This window comes from Engystomops pustulosus, chromosome 4 (assembly GCF_040894005.1).
Source record: "Engystomops pustulosus chromosome 4, aEngPut4.maternal, whole genome shotgun sequence".
Lineage (NCBI taxonomy): Eukaryota > Metazoa > Chordata > Amphibia > Anura > Leptodactylidae > Engystomops > Engystomops pustulosus.
Window position 1 is genome coordinate 152794614 of NC_092414.1, and position 12091 is coordinate 152806704.

The following is a 12091-nucleotide window of genomic DNA, read 5'->3' on the forward strand; positions in this document are numbered from 1 at the left end:
CGCTCTCCAACTTCAAAAATCCATAACTTTTTCATTTTTCCGTGTACAGACCTGTGTGAGGGCTTATTTTGTGCGTAACAAATTTTACTTTCCCGTAATGTTATTTATTTTAACATGCCGTGTACTGCGAAGCTGAAAAAAAATTCCAAATGTGGAAAAATTGAAAAAAAAACGCACGTGCGTCACGTTCTTGTGGGCTCAGTTTTTACGACTTTCACTCTTCGCTCCAAATAACATGCCTACTTTATTCTTTGGTTCGGTGCGATCGCGGTGATACCAAATTTATACAGGTTTTATTGTGTTTTAATACATTTTCAAAAATTAAACGAATGTGTACAAAAAAGAAAAAAAATTTTTTGCCATCTTCTGACGCTAATAACTTTTTCATACTTTGGCGCACGGAGATGTGTGAGGGGTCATTTTTTGCGAAATGAGGCAACGTTTTCATTGCTACCGTTTTGAGGTCTGTGCAACATTTTGATCATTTTTTATTTCATTTTTTATGTTATGTAAAAAGGTGTAAAAGTCGCATTTCGGACATTTGGGCGCCATTTCCCGCCTCGGAGGTCACCGCCGGCCGTAACCGTTTTTATATTTTGATAGATCGGGCATTTTGGGACGCGGCGATACCTAATATGTCTGTGATTTTTACTGTTTGTTATGTTTTATATCCCTTCTAGGGAAAGGGGGGTGATTTGAACTTTTAATATTTTATTAATTTTTTTTATTTTTTAAACTTTTTTTTTTCTTTTTTTTTTCACTATCTTTTAGACCATCTAGGGTACATTAACCCTAGATGGTCAGATCGCTGCTACCATATACTGCAATACTTCTGTATTGCAATATATGGCATTTTTGCAGCACATTCATTACAATGAGCCACTGGCTCATTGTAACGAATATGCAGCTGCCAGATAGCCTCGTGTCAAAAGAAGACACGAGGCTACCATGGCAACTGATCGCCGCCCCCCGATGACGTTCGGGGGCGTGGCGATCGAAAAAAAGATGGCGGCGCCCACGCGCCGCCGTCTTTTAAACGCCGCCGGCGACTTTGCCGGCGGCGTTTAGGGGGTTAATAGCCGCGATCGGTGCAAGCACCGACCGCGGTTATTAGCGGTGGGGGTTTTGTGCAAAATGCAAAAACCCCCACCTCTGTATGAAGAGGACTCAGCCCGTGAGCCCTCTTCATACATCCCTTATACCTCTGCGCCGTAGAGCTACGGCGCAGAGCGTTAAGGGGTTAAAATCCCTATAATGAATTTGTACATAATGGTGCACATTTACTTAGGGCTTTGCGCCAGTCTTCTGGCGTCACACAAGAGATGGTACAAGGAAGTAAGCAGAGTTTTTAGGTATTATTTTTGATGTGAAGAAAGTCATTGACAAGCTGATATCAGTTGTAGACAATCTGTCAAAATAGAATTACAAGTTAGTCTTTGCTGGCTGATTATATTTTTGAATGATTTTATCTGCTATTTTAGCTAATAATAAAATGATTATTTGCATGTTTGTCAGCTTAAATATGGTAATATTTGTGCTGGGCCCAAATAATTTTATATCACTTAATCTCCTTCACTACTTGAAATGATTACCAGGGCAGAAACCATAGAAAATATATTGGCCCAGTATGGTAAATGTCACAGCAGTGAGCATTGTCATGAATCATTTAGGCCATGATAAATAACCTCACAAGACAGGTGTGGTGGCTAGATACGACACAGTTCGGCACATAAGAAACTTGACTTCATTGCTGCTGCAACTAAAGAACACTTTGCCATGAGTTTCTAAAAGCGGGAAAGGTCCTTGTTAAAGGTTAGCAGACTTGTAGAACTGATGACTGTACAGAACACTACTCTCAGCCAGTGGTATCACTTTAACAGAGTATCTTGGGCAGATAAATGATTCATAGAGCTGTAAGGTAGTTAGGACATTATCGCAGATTGCTGTAGTATATGAATAATTTATACATTGTATAACGTCTAAAGAATTTCTTTATCTTGATGGACAGTATTTGTTAAAAAATACTAAAGAATCGAAATATTTAAGGCATTTACACATAGCTCTGAGAAATGTGACATGTATGTTATAAATGTCCGATTTACATCAGGCTGGCACGGATTCTCAAGCAAGGCACTGATACTATATAAATACAAGGGGTGGTGCCAAATATGATTTAGATCAATTAGGAGACAAGCAGTGGTATGTTTCCTTTAACCCCTTAAGAACACAGCCGTTTTGTAGCTTAAGGCTCAGCCTCAGTTTTTGTTTTCTAACATGCGTTGCTTTATATGGTTATAACTTTTAAACACTATTAATTATCAAAGCGATTCTGAGATTTTTTTTCCCCCACATGTTGTACTTCATTTTAGTGGTAAATGTTGGCTGTTGGCAGTTTTTTGCGTTTATTTACAAAAAAAAAGAGAAATTATGAATTTTTTTAAAAAATTTGCCATTTTTCAAAATTCTAAATCATTGCATTTTCAGGCAGATAGATTTATCACCTAAATAAGTTGCTGAATAACATTTTCCATATGTCTATTTTACATTTTCATAATTTTTTAAATGTCTGGAGGATTTATTTTAATTTAAGGTCACGCTGCTTACAAATCGAATTTTGATTTTCCATATTTTCAGAATTGACTATTTTGGAGATAATCACTGTTTTTGAATGGAATTTTAAATATTTAGCATTTAATTCGATGGCATTTTTTTGCGGGATGAGATGCTTTTTCCAATGTGGCCATTTTGGGGTTGGTATCCCCTATTGCTGATATTTATGAACTTTTTTTTGAGGGGAGGAGTAGAAAAGCATCAATTCTGTACTGGAGGGGTTTTTTTGTGTTCCCCGTATAGCCTATTAATCATGTTATCTTTATTCTATGGGTCAATATGATTACGGGTATACCATACTTTGAATATTTTTTCTTACGTTTTACTAAATTTGCCAAATAAAACCCTAATGTGGGGGGAAATGTATCATTTTTGCATCGCCGTCTTCCAATCGGCATAACATTGTTACTTTTTTGGCTACGGAGCTGGTTGATGGCTTATTTTTGCAACAGTATAATTCTGGAGTACATATTTTTTTATCACTTTTTATTGCATTTTTGGTGAGATTAAATAGGTAAAAGTCATCATTTTTGGTGGGCTGTTAACATTTTTTTTTTTTTTTACTTTGTTCATCGTGCGGGTTCAATAATTATTTACTTTTATTCTACGGGTTGTTACAGACGTGGTGATACTATATATGTGGGATTGGTGTTATGAATTAGACTTTTTTTGCGCATTATAAGTCTCTTTATATGTTTTGGGGCTGATGGGCATTTTTATTGATTTCTTTTTTTATTATCTGATATATATCGGACATAGAGAGCTAAGGGGTTAAGACTTTCTGCACAGTCAAACGTTTACATACACTAAGATACTATGCATTTTTGGGACAGCCCATATGATGATGTTATGTCTTTGGAAACTTATGATTTATTTAAAATTTCTGGTTTATTGGCAACATCTGAGTTAGAGACACACCTGTGGATGTCTTTAAAAGTACACCTGAAACACACAGCCAAGATCTCAAGAAGAGAATTGTGGACAAGTTTGTTTCATCCTTGGTTGCAATTTCCAGAAACCGAAAGATGTCTCATTCTTCTTTACAAACAATTTTACGCAAGTACTAACAAGGAGAATGTTCAGCCATCATACTGCTCAGTAAGGTGACAGGTTCTGCGTCCCTATGATCGTTGTGCATTCAGTTGGAAATGTGCATATACAAGAACCCAAGAACAAAAGTGAAACACCTTGTGCAGATGCTGGCTGAAGATGGTCGGAGTGTGTCATCATCCACAGTGATACGAGTACTGTATTGACAAGGACTGAAAGGCCACTTTGCCAAGAAGAAGCCATTGCTCTCAAAGAAACATAAAAAAAGCCAGATTAATGTTTGCAAATCCACACAGGTAGAGGCTTTAATTTTTGGAGACATGTGCTGTGGTCTAAAGAAACTAAAATTTAATTCTGGCCATAATGACCAACCCAGTTGTGAAGGGGTGGCAGCACAATGTTGTGGGGGTGTTTTGCTTCAGGAGGGACTGGTGCTTTTCACAAAATAGATGGTATCATGAGGACATGAAGAACATTATGTGGCAATCCTGAAGCAACATCTCAAGACATAGACCAGCAAGTTAAAGCTTGAGCACCAAGTAACACTCCAGCCCTGAGTAGTTCACATATATCAAGCCTTATGCTACTAGCACAAAAGCAGCATCATAAAGGAGAAAATGCCTGTTATATATCAAAGTATTAAATGTGAAATAAAGAAATATGGCTTGCCTGCCTAGCAAGAAGTATGGGACACTTGTTGTAGTTGTAAACTAGCATGCCAGTAGAGATAAGAGAGGCTTTAGGCTATGTGCGCATGTCGCAGATTGTTATGTGGAAAATGTGCATGGAAATCTGCATCAAATACACACAGTTTTATCAATTATTTCATTTAATTTTATTTTGTTGCATAAATGTGTTTTATAAACGCAATGTATTGTATCATTGAAAACTTTTTCTAGATTAAGTATAATTTTATACTCCACATAAAAGTGTAAATATATCATAAAATAGTTTCATTGGATGATCTTTCTTTGTAGAAGAAGACTTCAATCTCCAGTTGAACTGAAGCAAATCAGTGGACAGGTAGTAAAACACTTTAATTTTCCATATTTTTTCATTATTAACTTCAGATTTTTTTTAATTTACATTGTATGTGATATTTGGCTACAATTTTGACAGAAATACTTCAAAGGCTGAACTTCATAAATAAAGTATCAAAATATAATCTGTGTAAATAAATATCAAAATCACAAAGCGTACAAATGTTTGTTTGTTTTTTAAAGTATCTTCTTATGTTGACGACCATCTTACCATTGCTTTGAGTGGAGAGGTGGACATTCATATACAGCTCTCTCCATATACTTGTAGAGAATCTTACAGTTTTGCCAAATCTTGCATGCTTTGTTGCTCTCAAAAAACAAATAGAAAATGGTGTGCTGTGCATGTGCAGCCCCTTCTTGACTTAAAACTACAACAACAGAGGCCCATGTTATTGAAAATAAAGCAAAACCATCTCTAGAACTCCCCACCACCTCTGACCCTCTTCCCATGGCATGGCTGGACAGAGAGTTTGTTGCACATGTGCAGGAACAATTTAAAGGGGTATTCCAGGAATATGAACGTCTGATACAAAAACCCATGATGATATAAATAATTGAAAATAACAAAACTCAATGTCATTAGTCACAGAATGCAGCTTAAATAGTTTGATTTTATGATTCACAACATTTTATGGCCTCTTTAAAGAATGCAGAGCCAAGATGGCCGCCACTGAAAACTACAAGTCCTGTGATCCTTTAGTTCTCAGTAACTCCTCCTCCCTCTTATGCTCTGCCCCCAGTGATGAGGTAACAGACTGTCCTGCTCTGTTCCCATAGTAATGATGTGTAACTGCCATCACTGCACATTACCTCACTGAGATGGGTCTCACCACAACACTGGCCGTACTGGATGCACTGCAACCAACCAACTACACTTAGTGGTGATCACATGACCTGCCCAGCCATCTTCTGTCCTGTGTCTGCTCCGTGTGGGGAAAATCAACTGACAGAGTCAATAGCATTTTCTGCTAAGAGGAGCAAGATTTTAAATAACAACTAATAAATATTAGCCTATATTTTAAGTACCCATTTGTATATGAATTATGCTGATTCCTGGAATACCCCTTTAAAGATGAGCGGTCCTGAAGTTTAGGTTCGGCATCCTCTGTTAGGCAGCTCTGTCTAACACCGAAATGTGGCTGTAGCCAATCGGGCGGCTTTATGTCCCTAGCAACTAGTCATGGCTGTGATTGGCCAGTTGTTTCCAGCAGGTGTCTACCTGGCCAATCAGAGCCATGCCTAGTTGCTGGGGGGGAGGGGCTGCCTGATTGGCTGCTCCTCAACCCATCAAGCAGCATGTCTGAGTTAAACAAAGCTGCTGAACAGAGGACACTGAACATAAAGTCTTGAAAATAGCCAAGCCTATACATATGACTTTTTTCATTGCTAAAATGGAAAGTGTTCGCACATGGGTGGCAAACTTTGCATTCAACCTAACCAAGGAGGTCCGTGTCTTATATAGAGAGATATTCATGCTGATCGCAGCCCCACCCGTTGCACCATAGGGAACAGTTGTCATAAGGGCATATATTTCTCCAAATTATACCATGGATACATTAAAAAAAGCAATTATGGTGCAAATAAAAAGAATATAAGAAGTATATAAGTATTTAAAAAGAATATAAGAAGTATTTCCTCCTTACACAGTTCTGTACATAATTGTAAAAGTTGCGCTGCTTCAGAAAAAATGATAGTCTCTAACTAAAACTATAATATCTGCAGGAGGAAAAATCTGTCTCACATGTTGATGGTACAACAGATGAAAGGTAATTATGAAGATGTTCTGTTCTTATTTTTAAAATTTCATTGTGTTATTGCAGCTCTACTCAGTTTTTAATAGTTTTTAAAAGGAAGGTTCGCTCACACACAGCTTTGCCACATCCACTCATTAGCTCACACAGAGCTCTGCTATACCCATCATTTCTCACATAAAGCTCTGATACATTAATCTACACACAGCACTGCTATATCCATTCATTCACAAACACATCTGTACTAAATACATACATTCATACACACATGTCTTATACATAACTAATCCTAGCGTCTGTATTAAGAAACTTTTCTTCCCATCCCAACCAGTAGCATGAAATGGTTGAGGAACCTTACAATGATGAAGCATTTGATCAGTGACATGTTTCTGACATTACTCTAAGGTGCTGCAGGTATGGTTCATGTTGGACCAGCAAGTAGAGGTAGACAGTAGTGAAGAGGCAGTGGTCACACAATCTCTATCAGATCTCCAGGACAGCAGTCAGGGGGGTCTGGCAGTGCTGGTTCCTCCTGACTGTTGGACTATAAGACAGAGAAATATTTTAGCAAGTCTATTTTCTTGTTAAAAATGTGTTTTATAGTTTAAAAACTATGGTGATAATCCAAGATTACTTAATGATCTAGTCTACTTCAATATTGTTAACACATATGTGGAGATTTATAAAGCTATCATTGTGTCATGATGGGTTGTTATGGGCAACAGATTTAGGCCTCATGCACACGACCATGTGCAGAGGCAGTGATCTAGCCACATTGGACACTTTCAAGTAAACCAACCAGTGTAAAGATGCATAAAATGTATCATGGATCATAAGCTACTGTAATAATTCATTCACTGCATCTATATTTGTATTTGCTTCCATACACAATCCAGACAGTAGATACAAAAGCAGAATCCAGCACATAAATTCCAATGGCTGACAAATTTTGAGCAAACCTCCTTTGTGAATATAATAATTTATGATTCTGCAGAAATGTTCTAGGATATTTGGAGTCTGAAAGAATTATCCTAAAAACATGATAAAAAAAGCTACATGTTAAGCAAGCAACAGGGAAAATTCTCCTGTAATCCGTACATCCAGTAAGATTCTAAACATAGGCCAAGCCTCTTAATCAGCCTATGTAAATGAACAGACCGAATAATCTCCTCCAAATCACATTTAGCTGAGCACAGATTATTAAATTTGCTTTGGTCCCATATTTCCTCACTACGGTTAACAGTATGTGAAAGATCTATCTTTCAAATGTTAAATTTTCTAAAAATGTAAAGCACATTGTACACTTTAATCATTATGTTGTAATATCTTCTTAGATGGACATTTAAAGGCGTCTTCTCAAACAGTCAGTAGTGTGTCTGAAAACTTATTTAGCATTACACTGTTCCAAAGGTTCGTGTTCTTTTTATAGGGTATAAAAATATTTTTTTGTCAGCAGATAAGCCTCCAAAAGCTGTAAGTGTACACTACTGGATAGTTTAGGGGTGTTCTCCTGTTTGTTTGTCTTTTATACATTTATTTTATTTATAGTTTTCAATTGTACCATTTTAGTAAACTACTGTATATTTCCATTTCAGCATGGAAGAGGAGTACATACCAGAGACAAAGAAAGAAGACCATTCATCTGGAAGCTCCATGGCCTCTCCTGGCCATACTAATACATTGTTGGGTAACACTGAGGTTACATCGGTGGGGCAGGTAAATGCTGCCATTGAAACCCCAGGCAGCTGTTCTCCAAAATCAGAAGAAGACGCTGTGCTGATAGACTCCTGTAAAAATGATGACTGTGACCTCGTACCAGAAAAGGTGCCCTGTGAAATAACCTTTACAGAACCAAATGAAAATACAATTAATGTTACAAAAGAGCAAGACAATTTGTGTCTTGAGCTGATGGAAGATCCTCCAGATTCAGATCATGTTAGTGATGATGTTGGGTTTGAGCAGTATTTATGGAAACAAGCTCCGGATTCTATCTGTTCTGACATCAGTGAGCCCAGTAGCATCCACCTTGATCCATTAATTCCTTCCGAAGTGTTAGAACACGAAGCTACAGAAATACTGCAAAAAGGGACTGTTAGTGCATCGCCTCAAGGCAGAATGGAAGACAAAGTTGAAGATAATAAAGACAGTAGCATAAATGTATCTGCCACAGAGAGAAGCAAAGCAGAAACCCACCAGGCTTTTAATTTGGAAAAATAGGTGAGGACATTCCTATACATTAGTTACTTACAGGGAAATATGTTATGAGAATTAGGGCCCACAAGATGTCACTAACCTGACAGGATCACCATGGGAGATTCAGCATCACAAAGGAAAAGAACTTAATAAAGATCTCTACAAATGTTATAAGGAGTCACAGGGGTGCAGAAGAGTCACGCTGGCCTGACCCCCTCCTTGCTTTATTAATGTCCTATAGACCGATATCACCATATCCATCTTCAGCAGCTGTTGAGACTTATGAGGATGCACTTGGGCTATGGATATCCTAGCACCCCCCTGACTACTTACAGAACATTAGTACACATCTTTAGGAAATGCGGAATCTTTGGGAATATAGAAGGACATCATTGTTATCCTGAATGGTATGGATAATAGGTTGGTATCAAATTGTGGGCCTGAATACTCAAATACAGGTTCTCTTTAATGGCAATAAAAAGTGGCCATGATGTAAGTGCAGTTATAGGTGAATTGACTATTTTTCTTGGCAACTGCCAAAAAGCAGTATTGTGCTGCAAAAGCAAGACAAGGAAACACTGAGGACGGTTGTTTTTATTACTACTTTTTCACATGACTGTCATCATGACATTTAATAGGGCAGCTAAGCAGTATTGAAGACATGTTAGTCTCATATTTTTTAGGGTTAGGATTTAAGTGTTCTGTAAAGTGGGTTTTGCCCTGCACACCACTGATTTCTATGGGACTTCCGATGCTGACCTGTACCTCTAATCATAGGAGGTCCTCTAGGTCAGACCCACATCAGTTGGATATTTATCCCTATCCTGTGGATCAAGGATAAATGTGTATAATAGGAAAACTTGTTGAGGCTTCAAATGTTTATCAAATGTACCACCTTTTTTATAACATTTTTGTATTCAAGAAAAGTATTGAGCTTTACAAGGTGAATTTCAAGACAAGTTTTTTTTTTCTGTTTTTACTGACGCTCTTGCTATATTTAAAAGGTTTCATTTGTTGAAGAAAGACAAACTATGCACCTGAACAGGTGTAATCCTACCAGCCTAACCTTATCTTTTTTTAAACTTTCAATGAAAGTGCAAAAATACATTATTGACATGTTTTTTTGTATATAGTTATAAATATATACATATATATGTAGGAAACATTCATACGGGAGTTGTAAATTCTTTGGAATATGGAAAATAATGACCAAGTATTATACTCTAATTCAGAGCAGATAAGCTCAAGTTAGTTTCTAGTTGTCAAAATGACAGGATCAACCTCACTTTATATACCCTTAAACGTTATTGCCTTTTGCAATGAAACGGAGACGATCGTAAGTTATAGGAATTGCAGTGTATGTGACGTTGCTGTGAATATCTTTGTAACACATTATACATGGATTATGTCTTCATAGAAGCAGCCTAGTAACCTATGGCAATAATGGCTACTATTGATCCTGATATCAGTTTGTGTAAATGGAAATGTTTGTAGTTCCACTCTGGTGAGTATTGCCTTTAAGGGAGCTTTCCCTCTAGACTATTTATAACATATCCACAGGAGGTGTCATAAATAGACGATAGATGGTGGGTCCTGCACCTATCCTGGCGACAGGGGTCCATTGAACCCTTTCCTGTTGACTGGCTGAAATAACAGTGTACCATGTTGCAGTAACTCTCCTTGTTACCCCATGGTAGGGTTAATATAGATGAGACTAAAAGCGTGGTGCTCCCATAAAGTTTACTAGAGAATAACCATGCTATACATGGATCATGTCTCCACAGAAGCAGCCTAGTGACTTGTCGCAATAATGGCTATTAATAAGTAACAAGTCAAGTTGCTGTTCTTTCTTTTCTCTCTATTTGCACCTTTTTTTAATACCTATTCCAATTTTTGTACAAAATTGGAGAAGTAGTTTTCGGTCTTAGGTTTGCTCTATTTATATTAGTAGCACGTTTGCTTGATTTATTTAAAGGAAACCTACCACTTGAAGTGGCAGGTTTCTGATGGAAATACCGGGCACCAGCTCAGGGTGAGCTGGTGCCGGAGATTATTTTCGTTAGTGTTTTAAACCGCGGTATCTCGGTTTAAAACACTTTTTAAACTTTATAGCCGGCGCAGGCAGGTACGCGCGCGGCGCTTACCATGCGCGCAGCTCTCCTTCACTTCCTATGTAGCCGCGCGCATGGTAAGCGCCGAGCGCGTACCTGCCTGCGCCGGCTATAAAGTTTAAAAAGTGTTTTAAACCGCGATACCGCGGTTTAAAACACTAACGAAAATAATCTCCGGCGCCAGCTCACCCTGAGCTGGTGCCCGGTATTTCCATCAGAAACCTGCCACTACAAGTGGTAGGTTTCCTTTAAGACTTTTTTTGGTGCAAGTTGGCTGAATTGTGCCAAAAAAGCTACATAAATAAGCCAGCAAAACTTTGGTGTCAGTTCAATGTTTTCATAGAATGAAGAAAAAGGCGCAAATAATATCTTTTTTTATTAGGGGAATTGTGTCTAACAGGCTCAAGTTCCCTGATCATTACAACCAAACACATTTAACATAGAAAAAATACACTTAATAAATAAGCACCAAAAAAAGAAACACCAGAAAAGACCAACAAGACCTCACTATGATAAATGACCCCCAGGGAATATTTATAACTAGAGAGGATCAGGCCTAAACTTCGCTTTGGGTGTGCCCTGTGCCAAACGGCCAATCTGGCAAATGAACTCCCCTAGCAACTAGTCATGGCTATGCCAGATTGGCTGTTCATGAGCCAATCCAGCAATATGTCCGGATCGCACAAGGCGCACCTCAACGGAAAGTTCAGGTCTGCTCATCTCTCTTTATAAATACTCACTAGGGATCATTTATCATAGTGCGCACCCGAATAATATATTCAGGTCCGCTTATCTCTACAGGCATTTCCGGGTTACATACAAGATAGGTTCCTTGGGTTTGTACTTAAGTTGAATTTGTTTGTAAGTTGGAACTGTGTATTTTATAATTGTAGCTCCAGACAAAAAAAAATTTTTGTCCCAGTGACAATTGGATTTTCAAATTTTTTTTTTGCTGTAATGGGACCTAGGATTATCGATAAAACTTAATTTCAGACACCTTACAGATGATCATTGCAGTCTGGGACTAAAGTAAAACATCCAGAGAGCTTCACCAGAGGTCACAGGGGGCAAAGCAGTCCATCTGTAAGTCAGGTGTCCTTAAGTAGGGAAGTGCCTGTATTTATAACATATCGAAAAGATATGTCATAAATAGATGATGACTGTCCTGGGACCTGCGTGTATCTTGGGGGCGAGGGTCCATATCATAATAATAATTCTTTATATAGCACACAGAGATTACGCAGCGCTGCACAAAGCATGTAAAATTGGTCCCTTTCCCCATGGGGCTCACAATCAAAACAACCTAACAGTATGTTTTGGAGTGTGGGAGGAAACT

The 12091-nt window shown here is 38.0% G+C and overlaps 1 protein-coding gene across 3 annotated transcripts in view; it reads left to right on the forward strand.

The window, feature by feature from the left end:
* The window catches only part of ZNF280D (zinc finger protein 280D), a 53432-nt gene extending 42796 nt beyond the window's left edge, over positions 1-10636 (forward strand). For 2 of the 3 annotated variants that reach the window (XM_072148147.1, XM_072148146.1), the window contains exons 19-21: positions 4638-4683; positions 6423-6466; positions 8047-10636. In XM_072148147.1, the coding sequence (XP_072004248.1) occupies positions 4638-4683; positions 6423-6466; positions 8047-8668 (712 nt within the window). In that variant the 3' untranslated portion in view covers positions 8669-10636. The remainder of the gene's footprint in view (positions 1-4637; positions 4684-6422; positions 6467-8046) is intronic. The other variant, XR_011854990.1, reaches the window with a different exon arrangement.
* The last annotated feature ends 1455 nt before the right edge of the window (positions 10637-12091 follow it).